This window comes from Bufo gargarizans, chromosome 7 (assembly GCF_014858855.1).
Source record: "Bufo gargarizans isolate SCDJY-AF-19 chromosome 7, ASM1485885v1, whole genome shotgun sequence".
Lineage (NCBI taxonomy): Eukaryota > Metazoa > Chordata > Amphibia > Anura > Bufonidae > Bufo > Bufo gargarizans.
In genome coordinates, this window is record NC_058086.1 from 58029841 (window position 1) to 58050985 (window position 21145).

General features: G+C 42.0%; 1 protein-coding gene across 2 annotated transcripts in view; it reads right to left on the reverse strand.

Moving 5' to 3' along the window:
- Window positions 1-21145, reverse strand: part of ASTN1 (astrotactin 1) — a 499082-nt gene that overhangs the window by 150508 nt on the left and 327429 nt on the right. Inside the window, exons 5-9 of one of the 2 annotated variants that reach the window (XM_044301692.1) lie at window positions 14465-14572; window positions 4570-4719; window positions 2609-2776; window positions 1386-1470; window positions 878-949 (exon numbers count right to left, since the gene is read on the reverse strand). In XM_044301692.1, coding sequence (XP_044157627.1) covers window positions 878-949; window positions 1386-1470; window positions 2609-2776; window positions 4570-4719; window positions 14465-14572 — 583 coding nt within the window. Of the gene's footprint in view, window positions 1-877; window positions 950-1385; window positions 1494-2601; window positions 2777-4569; window positions 4720-14464; window positions 14573-21145 lie in introns of both variants that reach the window. The other variant, XM_044301691.1, reaches the window with a different exon arrangement.

Here is a 21145-nt window from a genome sequence, read left to right on the forward strand (position 1 = left end):
GATCCAAAGTGAATTTTGGGAAATTTGCTCCTCTCTAGTCTCACAACTCCGATATGGGTCAGTGAACATTTCCAAACTATAAGTTCCTGTGGTCCATGTGGTTGTTGTAACTCATATCTCTTAATGCTGTCAACATGTTCTACCCCTATAATAAAAAAAATGTACAAAACGATAAACGCAGATTAGAAAAAAGGAATATGTATCAATATCTTGTTTTAATTAGTAAAATATACTGATAGCACATTCCCTTCCTGTAGCAAGGGGAATACTCAGGGGTAGAGATAAAACCAATAAAAAATAGAATATGTACTGCAGTGTTCACATTGTTGTATTCAATCCACACAATGCTCAACTGGATTCAATGTTTTATGTCATGATTTTCCCGTAGGAGAACATTTTAGAAATAATACAGACAAATTCTGTAAATTGAAAAGAAATTCTGAAATATCTTGTGACATGAAAGGATTCATTGGGGAGTACACTGGACCTTGAGGTCGTGACTATTAAGCTAGTCATTGGTGTCTGTCAGACTGTGGGACATTACAAATGAAGGTGAGGGCCAAATGTGACTGTGAGAGATGCTTCTCAGTTGATAGTAGATACTGTCAAGGTCACAGGCTGAGGTTATAACCACAATGCCAACATATCACAGACCTATATCCGAAGAATAATGTGCCATAAAGTAGAGTTGTTGCCCCTGTTGTCACTTTTTGGAGAAAAGCCATAAGATAGTAATGACTTGACTAGACCCAATGGGCAATGCCTCCTTGGACAGTTCTTTTCTGCATTATTTTTCATAAATATCTCCATCTTGGTTTACTTTACTTAAACATCTTCAATTAATCATTAACAAGATTTAAAGTCTTATACCATACCTAATATCTTGTCTGCTGGCTGCTCCCCTAGAACCAGATCAAATCCTCTCTGGAACATGGTGTATGGCCAGGGGCTTCATGAAAAGACAATACATGTATAAGTAAGACAAAGTAAGACAAAAATGTCCTATAATTGAAACTTATCACCTATTCAGGATATAGGTAAGTGACTGATTGCTTAGCGTCCAACTGGCGGTCAGTAGATTTCTCCGTAAAATAGCACCACTATTAAGTGTGGACTGTGTCAGGTGGATGTTTGTCACCTATAGCAAATTTACATGATGTTCTGCTATTTTGAATGAATGAACCCTGGGCAAGGTCTAACACTTTGCTTACCCAGCCCATTCTCTAGCTCTATACCAACTGAAATAGGCAAGAAAGAACCCAACAGGTATGGTAAGTTTCACAACCTCTTCGAAAAAATCTAGGAATTTTGAATGGGGGGGGGGGGAGAGAGGTATCTACATGAGAAATATAAACATGGAGGGAATTTTGTTTTGCAGTACCTACCCTTGGTTAGTTCCCCATTCATTCCGTATACAGAGGTTCTTGTGCACTGGATCCCTCATATAACCTTCATGACATAAACACTCTCCTGAAAGTAGAAAGGAAAGCTCCGTCTCATGCATCTATCATGAGCTCTGCATCTCCTAGGAATATTTAGCCATTAACATCGCACTAGCAGACTATAAGTGAATATTCCAAGCATATTTTTTAACAGAAAACTAATGGATGGCTTTTAGGATATATATTTTTTAAATCACTCCAGGTATTTTGCTCTCTGTCATGGCTCCTCACATTCCTTCTTTGGTCTTTTAGCACAACAAGCAGCCTTGCTTGATTGTCTCAGTCAGACCATCCCTGCGACCAGAGATGGTCTGTGCATGCCAGAGCTAATATCCTATGTGCTGACCAATGTTTTTTTTTAATAATTTTTATTCATTTACAAAAACACACATAGACAAGAAAATTACAAATAAAAACAACTATTTTTTCAGCCTATTCCCCCCCCCCCCTTTGCCTAATCCCATTCCCACCCAACCCTGAGAGAGAGGGGGGAAAAAATATTAGCTCTCTATCTTACTATTCAGCCAAAAATCCCGTAATCTAAAAAAAAATCCTTCTTACCCCTATTATTATAGTTTATATTATCAACCAAACTCCTCTATTCTATTACAGAGGGTGGATCTTTATCTATCCATTTCTTCAATACAAGAAGTCTTGCTTGAAACAGCAACCTACAAATTATCTGTTTATCCATTTTTGAAACCCGCAGATGAATCGTACCCCCTAATACACAAGCCAATGGGTCATCCTTTATATGTACTCCTTTAATTTTTTTTTAATAATAGACGCAATCTCCGAACAATATCTAAACAACTTGGGTCATCTCCATATTAAATGAAAAAGACCTGTGTGTATTATACCACATCTGTGGCATTCATCTGTTGGTTTTAAACCCATACTTTTTCTATAATATTGAACTATTGAAAAATAAAAAAATGTTTTCTGAGTTTGCAACAAATTACACTTTCTGCCTAAAGCGTCCATTTAAGAAAGATTTAAACATGTGGATAAGTTGCAAACAAATAATGTTCCAGAACAGTCTATTGTTTGATGTTCTGCTATATTGATTGGAATTAGGAAACATGAACATTATGTAATTTATTTGACCTGGATTAAGTTTTGTTAGTATAAAGCTCTATACTAATGGCAAGTCAAAGATATGTTACCTGTCTCTGGGTCACATAAGTGCTCACAAGGGTCCAGAATTCTTTTGGCACAAAGGTCTAGGGCCCAGGGACCACTGGAGTTCATCTGTGAGAAGAGAACTACCTGTGCAGGGTTCAGCCAATCACTGGCATCTAACTGGCTGCCTTCCAGGAGGATAAAACGGCTTCCTAAATGTAACAGAGAAAATATAGGTTACATGCCATACTGCATATTACACTAGGACTTGAGAAAGGCGATATTGTTGAGCCGAAACGTCGCTTCTTTCCACATGGGTGAATACAAGGTTTTTTCTTTTTCACTATTGGAGTGCTGCTCGTTTTTTATCTTTTGTATTGTGGGGCTGTGCTGCTTCCCTGTTTGGGCATTGCACCCACTTTCTTGTGGGACGGTGCTGCCGATTTTTTTAATATTTTTTGCATATTACACTATATATACTCACAATTATCACATGGAATGAATTGATACGTGCAAAATATCAAGTTTTAAAATGTACTGTTTAGTCCTATTGAAACACTCCTTGTCTTGTTGGTAGTATAATTCTTCATCTGTCTTATTAGGCTACTTTCACACCAGCAATTTTGCTGGATCCATCATGGATTAGCAAAAACGCTTCCGTCACGATAATACAACCGTCTGCATCCTTTATGAACTGATCCAGTTGTATTATCTTTAACATAGCCAAGACGGATGCGTCATGAACACCTTCTGTTGTGTCAGAGAAAACTGATCAGTGTCCACTGACTTACATTGTGTGTTAGGACGAATCCATCTTGCTCCGCACCACATCGCGGACAGAACAACGCTGCTTGCAGTATTATTCTGTCCGCAATGAGGACGCAACCAAACGGAACGGAGTGCATTCTGTTTAGTTTAGTTCAGTTTTTTTTCCCCATTGACAATGAATGGGGACAAAACGGAATTGTTTTCCCCTGATATTGAGATCCTATGACGGATCTCAATAACGGAACGGGAAAGCGCAAATGTGAAAGTAGCGTTAGTGGTACTGCAGTATATTTATGGTTAAAGTAGATTGACCAAGTATTTTGTTTACACATTTACAAGATGGTGAAAGTGGTTAGAATGTCATGAAATTACATCTTTGTTTGATAGAGGTCAAAAAATAATAAGAAATTTGACCCAACTTTTTGAAAAAATTCTGATTTGATAGATTCCTTTGGGTAGAAACTGGGAGAGTGAGAATTCCCAGATGTTTAAACCACTTTCTATTCAGGTAGAATTGATTTGTTCCGAAGTGGAATTTCTTGGCTGGTTCAGACAAATCGGACCGAAACGTATTGTCATTCATCTCAACTGAAAACAGATGAACTATAGATGGCCAGAATGAAGAGCAGCCACATAATGCTGTTTATGGGGGCCTTTATGGATTTCATTTTTTACACCGACAGATATTTTTTTGCAATTAGGGCTCTTTATCATTTCCTTAGCCTTGTCAACACCCACTCAGCATTAGGCCTCCTGCACACGACCATTGTGTGCACCCGTGGCCGTTGTCCCGTTTAACGTGTTTTTCTGCGGTCCCATTGACTTTCAATGGGTCCGTGGAAAAATCGGAAACTGCACCGTTTGGCAGCCGCGTCCGTGATCCGTGTTTCCTGGCCGTGAAAAAAATATGACCTGTCCTATTTTTTTCACGGCCAACGGTTCACGGACCCATTCAAGTCAATGGGTCCGTGAAAATCACGGATGCACACAAGATTGGCATCCGTGTCAGTGATCCGTGTCCGTGATCCGTGTCCGTTTTTTCCTATCATTTCAATGGCAAACTTGACTTTTATTCATTTTTCATGTCCGTGGATCCTCCAATAATCACGGCAGACCCACAGAAGAAAAAACGGGCACGGATCACGGTACAACGGAACCACGTTTTGCGGGACGTTAAAAAATACTGTCGTGTGCAGGAGGCCTTATAAAGACAATTTCCCTTGAAGAATATCCTCACCATCAGCGATGAGATGCTCTGGAACATGAAGTGTAATCCTAACAATCAAAGGACAACTGATATGTGAAGAACAAACCAAGCCGATAATACAGCTGGTGATACTGAGGAGGGTCAAAGTCATCTTGTTGACAGGACTGCGTGGTGATCCGACTGCTGAAATAAAGGGAAGCATAGTATTAATAGGAGCATCTACCCAACAACTCAAACTATATGATATGTAACCTAGAAAGCTAAAATATGAAAGCTTAAAGAAGAAGCAACATCTTGTGGAAGGAAACAATGCAAGCTACTATTCACTGACTAGAAACCATCAAAAACTGATACAGAAAATATGTTGGAAAAACGTTTTATATGCTTAAATCGGGATATGGCTTTAATAATAGTAATAACAAGCATAAAACTGTTCAATTACTATTGCTTCTCTCATTGATGTGTTACAATATTTTTTACTCATTGTTCATTTCTGTCTCAATCAATTGCTTCTCTAAAATCATCAAGATTCAGAGTTAAAAAGTTGGAACGAACAAAGTTGTATGGCACTTTAAAGGGAAACTGTCACATTAAAACTTCAATTCGATCAGCAGGCAGTATGCTATGGAGCAGGAGGAGCTGAGCAGATTGATATTTGGTTTTATGGGAAAATACTCAGTATAAGGCCTCATGCACACGACAGTATTTTTTTGCGGTCAGCAAAAAGGGGTTCCGTTGTTCCGTGATCCGTGTCCGTTTTTGTTTCCGTGTGTAATCCTTTATTTTTGGAGGATCTCCAGACATGAAGAAAAGTAAAAAAAAAAATCTAAGTCAAGTTTGCCTTGAAAATGATAGGAAAAAAACGGACACGGATCACGGACGCGGATGACAATCTTGTGTGCCTCCATGTTTTTTCACGGACCCATTGACTTGAATGGGTTCGCGAACCGTTGTCCGTCAAAAAAATAGGACAGGTCTTATTTTTTTGACAGGACAGGAAACACGGATCACGGACGCGGATGACTAACGGTGCATTTTCCGAGTTTTCAATGGACCCATTGAAAGTCAATGGGTCCGCAGAAAATCACGGAAAACGGAACAACGGACACGGATGCACACAACGGTCATGTGCATGAGGCCTAAGGCTATATGCACATGACTGTAGGTGTGTTTTGCGGTCCGCAAATCGCGGATCTGCAAAACACGGATGGCAGTCCGTGCGCGTTCTGCAATTTGCGGAACGTCACGGACAGCCTTTAATAAAACTGCCTATTCTTGTCCGCAAAGCGCGGACAAGAATATGACATGTTATATTTTTTTTGCAGGGCCACGGAACGGAGCAACTCCGTGTGCTGTCCGCATCTTTTGCAGCCCCATTGAAGTGAATCGGTCCGCATCAGAGCCGCTAAAACTGCGGCTCGGATGCAGAGCAAAACAACGGCCAGAGCAAAACAACGGCCGTGTGCATGAGGCCTAACTAGTAGTCATTGTTCCGTATCTGAAGTTTTTTTCTCAGATTTAAGTCCTCTTCTGTTGCGATATTCCACAAAACTTATCCATATGATTTCAATATGCGATCCGTTTTTTTGCGGATCGGAAACAGAAACAGTAACTTATTAATCACCAAACACATGAGCAATATAGGCTGGGCATAGCATTTCTACAGTATAGAAGCAAAAAATACGGATGAAATAAGGATGACATACGGATGTGTTCCATGTGCGTTCCGTAATTTTTGAGGACCCATTGACTTGAATGGGGCCTCGGACCGTGATTTGCGGACAGTAGTAGGACATGCACAACTTTTTTGCGGAACGAAAATATGGAAATACAGAAACGGAATTGATCCATTGAAGTGAATGGTTTTGCATACGATCTGCAAAAAAAAAACAGAACGGAAGAGGAAAGAAAATACGTTCGTGTCCATGAGGCCTTTCCGTTTCCGTTCTGTTTCTTTGCGTTCTGTAAACAGAACCATTTATTTATGGATCCGAAAAAAAACAGAAGGTACTCCGTATGACTTCCGTTTCCGTATTTCTGTTTTTCCATTTTGTTCAAAGATAGAACATGTCCTAATATTGTTCGCATAACGGACAAGGATAGTACTGTTCTATCAGGGGCCAGCTGTTCCGTTCAGCAAAAAACGGAATGCACACGGACATCATCCGTATTTTTTGCGGATTCATCCAAAAGCCATACGGTCATGTGCATGAGGCCTAACTATCATGTTTTCATTAAAAAAAATATTTTTATCATATGTTACGGCAACATTATGGATAAATCAATCTTTAGTTTCTTCACATACCACTGTTTTCCTTGAGCTTTTCTCTTAGTTAATAGTGATGAGCGGCAGGGGCTATATTAGAATTTGCGATATTTCACAAATATTTGGGCCAATATTTGTCATATATTTGTGAATTCTAGATTATTTCTTGATTGCGAAAAATCGGCAATGTAATATTTGCGTAATGCGCGCAAAGTACAGGCGTGGGTCACTCTTGCTACATTTTTCAAGCTGCTAGAAGTTTCCTGAGAATGGAGAAAATGGTTGGCACGGCAGAACATTAAAAATGGCTTTATATGCAGCTCGAGTGCTCAAATATATTCACGATTGCGCTAATCGGCACTAATGATGCAAATATTTTCACGCAATACGTGAAACTTCACATTTTAGCAGGTCTGCATGTTGTATGTATGGACAGCAGAACCTATCACACTACCTAACACACTGCACGGCAACAGCTACACTATATCAGGATATAACCTATACTGACTATCTACCACTAACTATCTGTATTATATATATACTGTAAGCTATCTAACTATCTATCTAATGTAGTGTGGAAAGCACAGAGCACAGCAATGACACTGCTGTCTCTCTCAGAACTTTAAAGAACTGTAGAAAATGGGGAGGTTCTTATATAGTAAGGGGTAGGCAGCTTTCCTATTGGTTGCTAGGGATGTTGCTAAGCTCAAAGACATTGCAGCCTTCTCATTGGCCCACAAGCAAGAAGGGAGGTTACTGATGAAAAGAAAATCTAGAATATTCGAAATTCCGAATATATATTGCTGCGAATTCTCGAAGTGCCGATATTCTCGATTAATATTTGCGATTTGAATATTCGTGCCCAACACTATTAGTTAAGGCTGTTTTAAACCCTAAAATATGAGGATATTCTGAAGATGGCTGCTGTACCAGTACTTTGAGGCCAAAACCGCCTTCCCTCACTTCCTATTCACACTTGCTTTAGCCTGCAGCTTCCCGCCAGCCAATCAGATTGGATTAGTGAGAGAGACACACCTCCTCACTCTGAAGCCTAATACAGGCATGCAGTGTGGAAGACCGCCTCTCTGTCTTCTGTTTACACTAAAGGGAAGACAGACAAGCCCTAGAAACGGTCTTTTAAGGGACCAGTGGAAAGGGACATTAATGAAAGCTGTCATCAGGGGCGGATTGGCCATAGACCTTACAGGGAAATTTCCCGGTGGGCCGATGCCGAGGGGGCCACCTGGGCTCTCCTCAGGGCTGGCCAGTGGGAGTTTTGGGAGATATATGTTGTGCTGCTGGCGGCAGTATTTTGTGATGGAGTGTGGTATTTGGCTCTGTTGGGGTGGTATAATGTGCCACAATATGGTGTTTCTGGCCCTGCCTTCCATCAATGTGGACCCGACTACAAAACAGGGCCACTTTTAGTATTTTTTCCAGGGCCATTTTAAGTTCCCAGTCCACCCCTGGCTGTTATTATAAGGTAATTACAGACCTTTTGGCAATCATTGAAAGACTAACTCAGGTATAAATGCCTAGCTCTAATAAACTAGTAAATAAATAAAAAAAATATGACAGTTACACTTTATCTGTTCAGCTCCCTCAGCTTTTTAACCTGTTGCCTGCAGATCAAATTGAATTTTCAACGTGACAGGTTCCTTTAAATTTAAGGGTCTTCCAGATACTGTAAAAGTCTTTATGGTGGAATGTAACAATCAGGGGGTTGGAGTCTAAAAGGCTCTAAAAGGTCACACTATATAATTAGAGATGAGCGAATTTCTCAAAAATTTGGTGCGATCCGAGTTTATTTGTGGCGAATCGTGTTAAAAAACAGCTATTTCCTGGATGCAGAGAGCCTTTACAGTAATGTTGAACACTGTGCCTTGCAGTAACACGCATAGGGAGTCTGCTGTGGTAGTGAAACAATACAGTGAGTCTGTATGACATGCAGATGACAGGCGTCGCTCTTAGAATCACTTCACACTTCACTTATTTGGGCAGTCACGGGGCCAAAACTGACACACTCCTTTTACACCGTCAGCAGCTGATTCCACATAGATGTCTACAGAACCTGTTCTATTAAACGCTTATAAAAGTAGAGCCCCCCCGACAGAGTGGAGAGGGTGTCAGCATTAAGTTTGTGTTGATGTCACTGATTATTTTGCCCTTCCTCTCATTCATCAGAACAATAACCCCAAAAAAACAGATCCTGTCTGTGGAGCATCCGCCTTCACTCGGTCAGCATTTGGTCAGTAATCCATCAGTATTGCTAAAGCACAAAAAAACAGGAGTGGATCAAAAACAGAGTTGACAGGTGAATGGAATATTTGCATGTCTTCTGTGTTTTGCACCCAATCCTGCTTTTGGCTATCAAATCATAAGCCAATTCTTATGCAAAATAGGGACCATATCATGCAGGCTTTACAGCTGTTACATAGACAGGATCCGTTGTGCATCTAATTTTTCCTTTCTTCTGACAGATCAGAAGAATGGTCAAATAAATGATGATGTCAGCCAGGCCGAAAGGCAAAATAGTGGCCCAGTAATGAAATGGGGAGGGTGGGAGCGTGGGAGCAGCATGAGAAGTCCACAAAGTGGCCCATTGACATAGTGGTGAGGTGGAATCAGCATGAGGAGATCTCAGAGTGGCCCAATGACAGTGTGGAGTTGGCAGCAGCATCAGGAGGCAACAGAGTGGCAAAATGACAGAGTGTGGCATGGCAGCATCATCAGGAGGAGGCAACAGAGTGGTAAAATTACAGTGTGGAGGAGGCAGCGGCATCAGGAGGTGACAGGGTGGCACAATGACAATGTCGAGGTGGCAGCTGCAGCAGCAGCAGCATGAGGAGACCACAGAGTGGCACAATGACAGAGTGTGGAGGTAGAAGAAGCAGCAGCATCAGGAAGACGCCACAGGGTGGCAGAGTGTGGAGGTGGCATCACCATCATCAGGAGGCCACAGAGTGGCACAATGACAGAGTGTTGAGGTGGCAGCAGCATCAGGAGGAGGCCACAGGGTGGCACAATGACAGTGTGAAGGTGGCAGCAGCAGCAGCATGAGGAGACCACAGAGTGGCACAATGACAATGTGCAGAGTTGGCAGCATCATCATGAGACCACAGAGTGGCAAGTTGACATAGTGTGGAGGTGGCAGCAGCATCAGGAGACCACAGAGTGTCAAGGTGACGGTGTAGAGGTGGCAGAAGCATCAGGAGACCACAGAGTGGCAAGGTGACACAGTGTAGAGGTGACAGCAGCATCAGGAGACCACAGAGTGGCAAGGTAACATAGTGTGGAGGTGGCAGCAGCATCAGGAGACCACAGAGTGGCAAGGTGACATAGTGGGGAGGTGGGTTGCAATACCAGTACAAGCTAAAGATGGTGGGTGAAAGAAGGAGCACTTGGCATCAGATGTGTGGCATCAGGCAGGTGGCAGCATCATAATAGTAGCTGAGGCAGGTAGCCAGAATAAATCGGTCTCTTTTTTTCAAAGTGTTGGTGTGGCACCATGGATGACCTAGTCTGATGCATCGGGCATTGGTGGGTGGAAATCCTGGCTGATCCACGCCTGAGTCATCTTGACAGAGGTCAGTCTCTCCACATTTTGGGTGGACAAGCGAATTCTTCTTGGGGTAACTATGGCACCCGCCGCACTAAGCACCCACTCTGATGCCACACTACTGGTCCGGGCAGGACAGCTTTTCCAGGGCAAACTCTGCCAGTTGTGACCACAAATCCAGTTTAGGCTGCCCAGTAGTCCAGCGAATATTCAAGGTGGGGTGGCAGGGTGCTGTCCAAGTATGCCACCACCTGCTGGTTCAGGTTCTGCTCTAGGTCTAGCTCCTGCTGCTCAGTAGTTTCTTCACTAGGCGGGTGAAGAAAGCTGCTCATCAGCGACTCTAGACTCAAGTTGCCCCCCCCGGTCAGACCTGCGAGAGGATGGAGGATGGCGCAGATAGGCAGCAGCCAACTCACATAGGATGTCTCTATAGTAGTTTCCGTTTGTCCTCCCTCTCAGCAGGTGTAAAAATGCCCTCATTTTGGACCGGTAGCGAGGGTCCAACAAGGTGGATAGCCAGAAGTCATCCCTCTGCCAAATGGTGACAATTCGGCTTTCACTACGCAAGCAAGCGAGCACGCATTGGACCATTTGTACAAGTGAGTCGGAGTGACTCCCTGCCTTCCATCTCCACTGCATACTGCCACGGTGTGTCTGGGTCCTCTGCCTCATCTTCCTTATCTCCCTGTAGCTCCTCTGGCTGCTCCTGCTCCTCCTTTCCTGTGACCTGTGTAGAAAAATCACCCATTTCGCTATACATTGCTTGTGCTCCAATGTCCTCCTCCTCCTCCAGTTCATCCCCCACAGGGCTCATGTGGCCGTAAGATCTAGTCCCCTGACCAGCCATATTTACCAGCATCTGTTCCAGGACATGAAGCAGTGGAATAACATCGCTCATCTCGTAGTCCTGGTGACTGACAAATAACGTGGCCTCCTCAATAGGGCCTGAGCAAACTGCAGGTGTTACGTATGAGCGTAAACTGGGAGTACACACAGGAGTACTCCTATCTGCTTGGATCATCAAGAAATCGTTTATGGCCTTCCTCTGTTCGTATAGTCTGTCCAACATATGGAGGGTGGAATTCCAACGGGTGGAAATGTCGCATATCAGCCTATGTTGGGAATGCAGTTCTGCCACTGCAGCTCAAGGACTGTGTGCTTTGCGGTGTAAGAGGGGCTGTAGTGTATGCAAAGTCTCCTGGCCATTTTTAGGATGTTTTGCAGATGGGTGGAAGACTTCAGTATCCACTTGACAACCAGATTGAACACATGTGCCATGCATAGCTCAGCCCTCCTTGACTCAGCGCCAACACCATGTTCTTCCCGTTGTTTGTCACCATGGTTCTGATCTTGAGTTGTCACGGAGAAAGCCAGGATTCAATTTCTTGATGAAGGACACGGAGCAGTTCCTCCTCTGTGTGACCTTGTTCGCCCAGGCAAACGAGGTGCAGAACAGCGTGACACCGCAGTGCCCTGCACATGTGGTATGCTGGAGTGGCATTGTGAATTGTCCCTGCAGTGGAGGCTGAGGACATGGTGGAGGATGAGGAGGATGAGGCGGACACTGTCGCAGGACCAACGGCGTGAGAACGTGGAGGCAGAAGCGGCGTCACCTGGCCAAGTTGCTGGTGTGCCTGTACAGGAACCACATTCATCCAGTGGGCCGTAAAGGACATGTATTGTCCCTGACCGTATTTACAGCTCCACGTGTCAGCGCTGCCATGCACTTTGGCAGACACCGACAGGCTCAAGTACTAGCCCACCTTCTGTTCTACATTTGTGTGCAAGGCTGGTACTGCCTTTTTGAAAAATAAATGACGGCTTGGGACTCTCCACCTCGGTTCGGCACAAGCCATCAGTTCTCTGGAAGGTGCAGAGTCCACCACTTGGAAAGGGAGGGACTGCAGCACCAGCAACGTGGACAGGATCACATTAAGCTTCTGCGCCGTTGGATGAGTGCATACATACTGTTGTCTCTTGGCAATCGCTTCGGTGATCTATTGATGACAGAATGACTGACGAGGAGTAGGAGAAGGAGCAGGAGCATCAGGACCAGCAGATGATGGGAAGGACAGACAGCTCCCTTCGGCTGAGGTGGTGGAACCTTGACTGCCTGAAATCGGGTGCGTGCCACTGGGTGATGCAGCGGTTTCTGCGGCAGGCTGGACCACCACATCGGAGCCACGGTTCTCCCAGGCCACTTTATGGTGACGCTGCATATGTTGACGCAGGGCCGTGGTGCCAACATTGGCACCCTGGCCACCCTTCACCTTCTGCCCACAGATTCTACAAATAGCCATGTTAACCTCCTCCGACAGCTTAACAAAAAACTGCCACACCGCCGAGTAGGTGATTTTACCCCCAACACTCCGCACTGACTGACTGCTACCACCGCTGCTTCCGTGAACCGTTGCACGGCTACTTTCCAGGCAGGAAGGCTCCTGTGAAGTGGGTGGTCTACCCCAGGAACGTTTGGCTCCCACTGCTGCCACCCTGCTGACTCCCGGCCACACTACCAACTTGCTGGTTCCGCCGTTACCTCATGCGTAAGCTGACCACCCTTATTTCCCGATGATGATAAAGCCCCTAATTCACCCAGCTCCCAATGTCCTATCAGCTACATTATAATCATTGAGTACTGTCTGCACGTCACTGATGTCCTCCTCAACGTTCTCTGGGTCAGGAGCCTGACCGCTTGCAAAACCAGCTCCCTGCGCCACTCTCCTCATCACTACGTGCCCGCCTACCAGAGGAAGCAGCAGATGTCTCCTCCACATCTTGGCTCGCCAGTAGCTGCTGACTGTCCTCTAGTAGCTCGTCCTCGCTGTTTAGTGGAGCTGAGCGCACAGCATGTAATACTTCTCTGGCTGAGGTAATAGAAAACGACAGAGGCAGGTTGAGGACAGGTGGGGATATAGGGCCAGCCTCCGGGCCATGCCAACTAAGGGTTGTGTCTGACGAACCTACCGACTCTTGGCTAGGGGGTGTCTGATGTCACTTGGGACTGAAGTTTATGACCAAGTCAACCATTCAAGAACCGCTGGTTTGTTGGTCAAGACACAACCGCTAGATGACATCGGGAGCTCGGGCCTCTCGCTGCGACTCCTGCTGCCACGCCCCCCTACTCTGCTGTGACCTGTGCCTGCACCAGAAACATTAAGGCCTCTGCCACTCCCCTGTGCATGACCTGGCACTTCTCTTGTCTGACATACTGTTAGATCAAATAAGTAAATAAAAAGGAAATTAAAACACCCCCAAAAAGGCTGCAATTTTGTCACTTCTCCGCACAATGGCTAATAAACCTTTTTTTCCCACTAATACATGCCAAAGAAGACTTTAGAAAATATAACTGCACCGCTGAACGGCAAATAATATATATTTTTTGCCACTAATACACGCCAAAAAAGGGTTGTGATTTTTGCACTTCACCACACAATGGCTAATAGTAAGCCCTTTTTTTCCCACTAATACAAGCCAAAAAATGCTTTAGAACATATAACTGCACCGCACAAGGGCAAATAAGACGTAGAAATATTTCCTTGTAATAAACCCTGTTAATGGCTGTATCAAACAGCACTTGCACCCTAATAACAAAAACTGTTTGCTGGAATTACAGAGCTGTATAATGGCAATTTGGATCCGCAGTTAGTACAGCAAGGTGTAATAGGATTGTTCCTATTACCCAGGCTGTAAACTCCCCTACTGAACCCTGTTCTGCTTCAATACTGTGGAATGATTCCTCCCTATCATTTCCTTGAACTTCTATACAGCAAAATAAAAGTTTTAAAGTCTTTTCTACCACTGTCCCTAGCGCCTGCTAACGTCTCTCCTTGCACTAAGTACACTGGAAAATGGCTGAATCCAAGATGGCTGAGGCTATTTATAGGGCTGTGATGTCACAGGGCTGTTTGGCGGCTGCATGCATGGCATTGTGGGTTATCCCTTATTTCCAATGTCCCAACATGTGCAGCATTCATTTTAGGAAAAAATGTGATTCGTTACCAAGTGCGTGAGGAAATTCGGATTCGGTGGGAATATAATTTTTTCCTGAAATTCAGATCAAATTCCACTTCGTCATATATAATCTATAAATCACTGACCTCGGCTGCGTCTCCGACTCCGAGAAGGGTCTGTATAGAAGGTTAGCTGAGTTTCACTATCCATCTCCCCTCCACAGTCTCCTTCGGGGTTCAGAAAGGCTGAGCCTGCTGTAAGATATAAGTCAATGTCTTTTGATAAGCAAAATGAATATAGGACAGCATAGGACGGAGAGTGCAGGATCAATGAAATAATCTGATGAAATACAAAATAAACTCTCACAAACATATTCCACCGCTTGAGGGACTGGCAACAAATTGCAAAACGACATACTTCCAAAGTCTCTGGCCGTCAAGAGATTAACAGAAGCACAAAAGAATATGTCAAGAAATCTAAGAAGCTGGTAGCCTTTGCCTCTTCATTTGCTGTCCCCTGCTGCATCTGATTTTAAGAACAGTGGCAGGGGTCACTCTTGGATGTTGACCCACAGGCAATTGGAGGATAGCCATTGGCTACCTGTTGAAATGTTAATACAGCAGAAATTGCTCTTATTAGCACATCCAGATTTTCCATCTTAATTATTCTCAATTCAAGGGCGACAGAAGGACAACACACCACAGCAGTAGCAATCACAGGACCGAATTACTGTCGCTTTGAAACTACAAAGAACCTTTTAATCTAGGGTAAATTATAGAGTGATTTAGCTAAACATGTATTGTTCCAGCATAAAGGCACATATTGCTAATGTCAGAGAGTGAGGAATGTTAATAATAATAATAATAATAATAACGGAACACAGCTCCATTTACTGTATTTTTCTTATGCAGTGCCTGGGAATAAAAATAGCTAAAGCAGATTTTGTACAATGGAGATGGTATCTGATTTTCAAAGACCTTGTGAAAGCCACAGTAGGATCTGGTCCATTGTATTGGTTACTGGACCACCTTAGCCCCATGTTTTCTAGTATTTATTCTTGTTTCTATATGATTAAATTAAGACTCCTCGTTTGCCATCTCAGCCTGTCCAGCTTCAAAATCCTTGAGCAATCTCTGTTATTGTGAGATAGATGTTTATATGAGCCTAATATATATTGTTTGTACCAAAGTAAGAGCAGCTCTACGTTTGGACTCATAGCGGGGGAGCTCGAACAGGATACTCCATTCAATATTGTCCATATGCCTCAACAACAAATATGGAAATCGGTTGTCTTAGGAAGTCAATCCCTTTGACTTTTAACCCGTAGTGACCCACTGTTATTGCTGGCATTTAGCTTTTGGTATTAGACATTTGAAGTATTATATGGGGACCTTCAAATGGATGTACAACTAAGTAAAGTAAAACTTTACTTTAGGTGACCAACCATACTTGCATTGAAAAGTGGTCTTCTAGGTGGTGGTCTTCAGGGGCAGACTGGCCATAGACCCTACAGGGAAACTTCCCGGTGGGTCGATGTTCAGGGATCTGTCTGAGCCCTCTTCATGGCCATCAGCCAAGTAAGGAATTATCTGATGCTCCCTTCCTGATTTAAACTCTATTGCCATCCTGAAGTAACTGGAGTAGGAGGACAGAATATGGCAGATATCACGCACAGAGTGGTAGTTTTTGGGGAGGTATTTTGTGCTGCTGGGGCTAAATTTTGTGATGCACAGTGGTATTTGGCTCTGTGCAGTAATATGGAATCTATGGCCCCAACTATTTGTGTTGGCCCTGCCTTTGGACCCAACAAAAAAATGGGGCAATTTTTAGTTTTTTCCAGGACGACTTTAAGTTCCTAATCCATCCCTAGTGGTCTTAACAAAGAAGGTCACAGGATATATAACATATAGTGGAACAGAACATCTGTCACTTAAATCTGGATAAAGGTGGTTTTCTCAAAAAGTTGATTTCTTGAGACATTTCATTGTATTGTATTAGTGGGATGGAAACTGGGATTATCAATTACAATAATCCATTTAGTTAAGCCATAAGTGAAAGACTGATGGGCACTTTTGCTCTCAGTTGATGTTATAAATGGAAGTCATAATGAAGATGTGAACAGTGTCTGAAGAAAACTATTGAATTTAGGTAGAATCTGTTATACTAAAATGTTGGAGTTTCTTAGATTCTGTTGACACTAGCATTATGGATTCTGTTCATAATGGAGCCATGACAGATCCCAGCACATTTTGATGGATCCCAATGACCTGTAATAGGACCATCAAGGTTGTGTTGGAGCTGCAAACTACACCATTCTAGATGTTCACCAATATGGTACTCCTGGAGGAAAATGAATAACGCAAATTTGAACAAAGCCTTAGATGAGCAATTATTGTCCAGAGGATTTAATGTTCTAAAGAGAGTGGTTAAGTAAAAAGAACCCCGATAAGAAGAATATTGCATTAATGCAAGCACAAAATTATGCACAGGATATAGGGTGAGAAGTGATTTAGTAACGGTATAAGTTGAGCATGGGTTTTTCAGCTGGACATGAGAGGATTTAATTAGATTTTTAATATGTCCACTAATATGCCAAGACATCAGACACTTCTTAGACACTAAACATTCAGGGGAGGGGGAGGTTGAAGATATTATGGTGTGGTCAATTGCTATAGAAAATCTGCAAGAAAGATGGTGGGAAAATGATTAATTCAGTTTGGGCTAGAGATTTAATTTGAGATAATTGGAAGACATCCAGGAAGAGATGGATTTAAGGCAATTTGCAATAAAATAAGAAGATATGATGCAAGTGGAAATATACATTAATGTATCATCAGCATATAGATGGTGATTTAAACTGTACGAGTTGATTAGTTTGCCTAAGGAGTATATGGAGAGCAAAAGGGGGCCAAGGACATAACTTAGATATAATCTGAATGATAGATGTAGGGAGTAAAGAAAGATTTTATATTTGACAAAAAAAAGTAAAGGCAAAATAGACACGTTACAAAAGTGAAGCCACAAAGACCATATAAACCCCAAAAAGTGAGCATGAATGTGAATGAAAATTGCCCATATAGGCCATATACATAGCAGGAAGCATAGGGAATGTTACAATGGCCACCTGCAGTTGTTTCGGCTTATGCAAGTGCTGCTCATAGATCATCTCATCATGACTATCACAAGCTTCATTTGAGACCTTGTATGAGAAAGAAAGGTGGTTCTCATTTAAGAAATTTTGGGGAGATGCAAAATTTTTGTTGGCGTTACATTGGAAATGTTGACTATATATATGTAAGAGTCCTGAAATGCCTGTGGAGTATAGAGACTGCTCTGATACCTATTGGAGTTGCATGAACATTGCAACTGGGTTTGAGCGAATGGGGTTCTGATTTCCGAACCCGATTAGTTTGAAAACTTTGTTTACCATATCTCTTCCATTGTGTCCTAAAATGTATGGGCTCCCCAGAGGCCTGGAAAATCTTGCTGCTTTGTCTCGTGTCTATGATGTTACACTTTGGTAATGCACATAAATTACTGTTCCAAAATCTGAAGCTGAATTCAGCTTCATTAATGACATTTTGAAACAGTAATTTAAATAATTTATGTGCGCAAAACCGAAGTGTAACGTCACAGATGTGAGACGAAGCAAGTCTTGCGTCATTTGCAGCAAGATTTTACAGGCCTCAGTGGAGCCCATACATTTTAGTGCCTAATTGTGACCATCAAGCTCTGTGTGTAACCATCAAGTTTGTGCCCTCTGTGAGAGACAGTAATGATTGCAAGATTGCATGTTCAATTACCCTAGGGAATTCCCCTAAGTTCCAGTGTAAAAAGTAAAAAAAAAAAAAAGTTTAAAAGAAACCAATTAAAATATAAAAATTTCTAATCACTTCCCTTTTCCAATTTTACATATAAAAATAAATAAACAATAAAAAAATTAAACATAGACATCACTGCATGCCAAAATGACCAAATTATTAAAATCGAAAAATATTTTTCCTGTGCGGTGAATGCCGGAATTGCAAAAAAATAAATAAAAAATACAATTCTCAATTTTTTGGTCACCTTGTCCCGCCCATTTAAAAAAAAAAAAAAAGTGATCAAAAAGAACCACATACCCCCAAATGGTATTAAAAACTGCAGTTTTCCACACAAAAAACACCGTAGTCAGAAATATAAAAAAGGTATGGTTATCACAATATGGTGATTTTTTTATGTAGTAAAACAAATTAAAAGCTACTCAAATTTGATATTGGCACAGAATAAGGACATCATGTTGTTTGCAGCGCATAGTGAACGCCGTTATACCACAACCCACAAAACCATGGTGAAATTGTGTTTTTTTTTTTCAATTTCACCCCATAAAGAATTTTTTTCCACTTTTTCCAACACAAGATATGGTAACTTAAATGATACAATTAAAAATACCAATTTGCCACCCCTAAAAAATAGGCCCTTATATGGCTGTATAAAATGGAAAATGTTAACAGTTATGGCTTTTTGAATTGGACAAAAAATGTAAATGCAAAAAATGTAAATGGTTTCTGTCCTTACTGGGTTAAACTCCCAGAAAACCCCTTTATTTCAGGTTGTAAGATTTAGATAAAGATACAGTTCGTTTTATAGCTTCATCTGGGCATAACCTGCTTTACGAGCCATAATCTTGGACACCAAGTTGTACAACGTGCAAAATGGTTTTCAACGTTATTAGAATCTGAATCGGATGCTGCATGAATTAGGTGTTATATACATTATAGGAAAAGACTGATACCATAATGTGATAATGATATAATGGTGAAAAGAATAGTTCCTACAATTATTACACCTCTAATTTATCTGTAGGTGTCAAAGCTATTAGAACTAATCAGAAAAAAGCATTCTGTGATTACCTAATAGCTATTACCGTATCTACTTTTTAGTTTATTATATTTTCCAGTTTTTTTCATTTATAAAGTGGGTTTTCTTTGTAGATAGCTTTGTGTGACTCTTCTACATCTGCAGATAACTTTGTAGGACTCTCTCTCAAGTCCCCCTCTATGAATGGAGTAGTGGTTGAGCACAGCTCACCACCTCCAGTACCTGCAATCGGGGGAGATACACATATATCCTGTCCGGATGGGTTGCAACAATGTATCAGTGAAGGTAAAATGTATCAGTCTAGCTGTTTAGCTCACAGAGCTAGTAAGTTATTAACATTGAGAATAATGAAAGGGCATCTGTCAGCAGATTTGTACCTATGAAACTGCATATATAAAAACTTCATTTTTCTCAGCAATGCGGGCAAAAATGAACATGGGACCAACACAGATGCCTTCAGCTGCCAAGTGCACATATAACAGGTCAATCAGTTTAATAGGGACAAATCTGCTGACAGATGCCCTTTAAAGTGCATGTCCAGTCTTGAGTTCAAAAATGATATAGAAGTGAAAACCCATAGGTAATGTATATTTGACATTTATTTTTCTTATCCCTTGCTGTTTGTCTGCTTTTTTAGCTGAGGTCCATTAGAGCTGTGATCTGTGACTACAGTTTAGCTACAGTGGCCTACGGGGAGTGTCATGTGGTCTGAGACACACCTCCTGTATCATCATTGGTTCAGGCTGCTGTTCTATACTTCCTTCCCTGCTGCTTCGCCTCTTCTGATTGGCTGCTGTGTACTGTATAAACACAAGGCCATCAAAGGCTCAACAGAAACTCAGAGCATGGAGGCATGATTTCTATTACAGCAAAGTCAGAATATATATTATGATTAGAGATGAGCGAAGTTATGAAAAATTCTATTCGGCTGCTTTACTGAATTTCACAAAGAAATTTGATTTGTGATTAATTACTTTGTCGCAAAGCGCATCTCTTTGCATGTAGCAGGTGCAATGATGGGGAATGGCGATCACGCCGCCCCCGTCATTAAACCCCTCGTTTATCGCTGATCGCGGCACATGAGGCTACCCTTTAGGCCTTTCAGGGGTTAATCAGAGTGAAAAAATAAAAAAATAAAACTCATCTTATCCATTTTCTCGCATAGAGACCGCCGTGGTCATCTTGATTGAAGACACCGCACAAAATCTCGCACGGTGACGTGATGACGTCATCGCGCTGGCCAGCGCACCGGTGTGATGATGTCATACGTCACCCCGTGCAAGATTTTGCACAGTATCTTCAATCTTCGCAGGCAAATGGATGATCTGAGTATGTAACTTTTAGTTTTTTTAACGCCATTTCAAAGAAAATTGATTCGTTACCACGAAGCACAAAGAAAATTCGGCTTTGCGGCAAATCTTGAAATTCAGATCGAAGTTAGTTTGACTTTGATTCAGTAATTACGAATTATGATTATAAATTGCTGTGAGAGAAAGAAGAATATCAGATATCACCCACACATATAATCAAGGAAATCAGGAAGTAAGGGCAATTTTGAAAAATTTACATTACACCCTTTATTAGTGTACGCATTTGTACTAACCGTGCCTTTTATTTGACTGCCTTTGTCACAATGTCCCTACAATATGATGCATTTGCAAGAGCAGGTCATAGATAAAAAGTTTAGTATTCACACCCTTTAGGTAGAATTTTCATTTGCTGTAAAACTACTTGAAATCTGAGGACTAGTTCCAAAAATTGCTCTCGTCCCAGTGCTGAGAACAGCAATGTTTTACTCATCAATTACAGCACTTAAATATAAGTGTTTGGTGACAGAAGGTTAATAACCCTTTTATAATAAGATATAGCTGTGTGGCATAGGGATAATTCTACCCTTACACAATTGATTCATTTACATTTAAAAAGCTAATGATGCTGCTTATTGCCAATTGATATATGAGGCATGC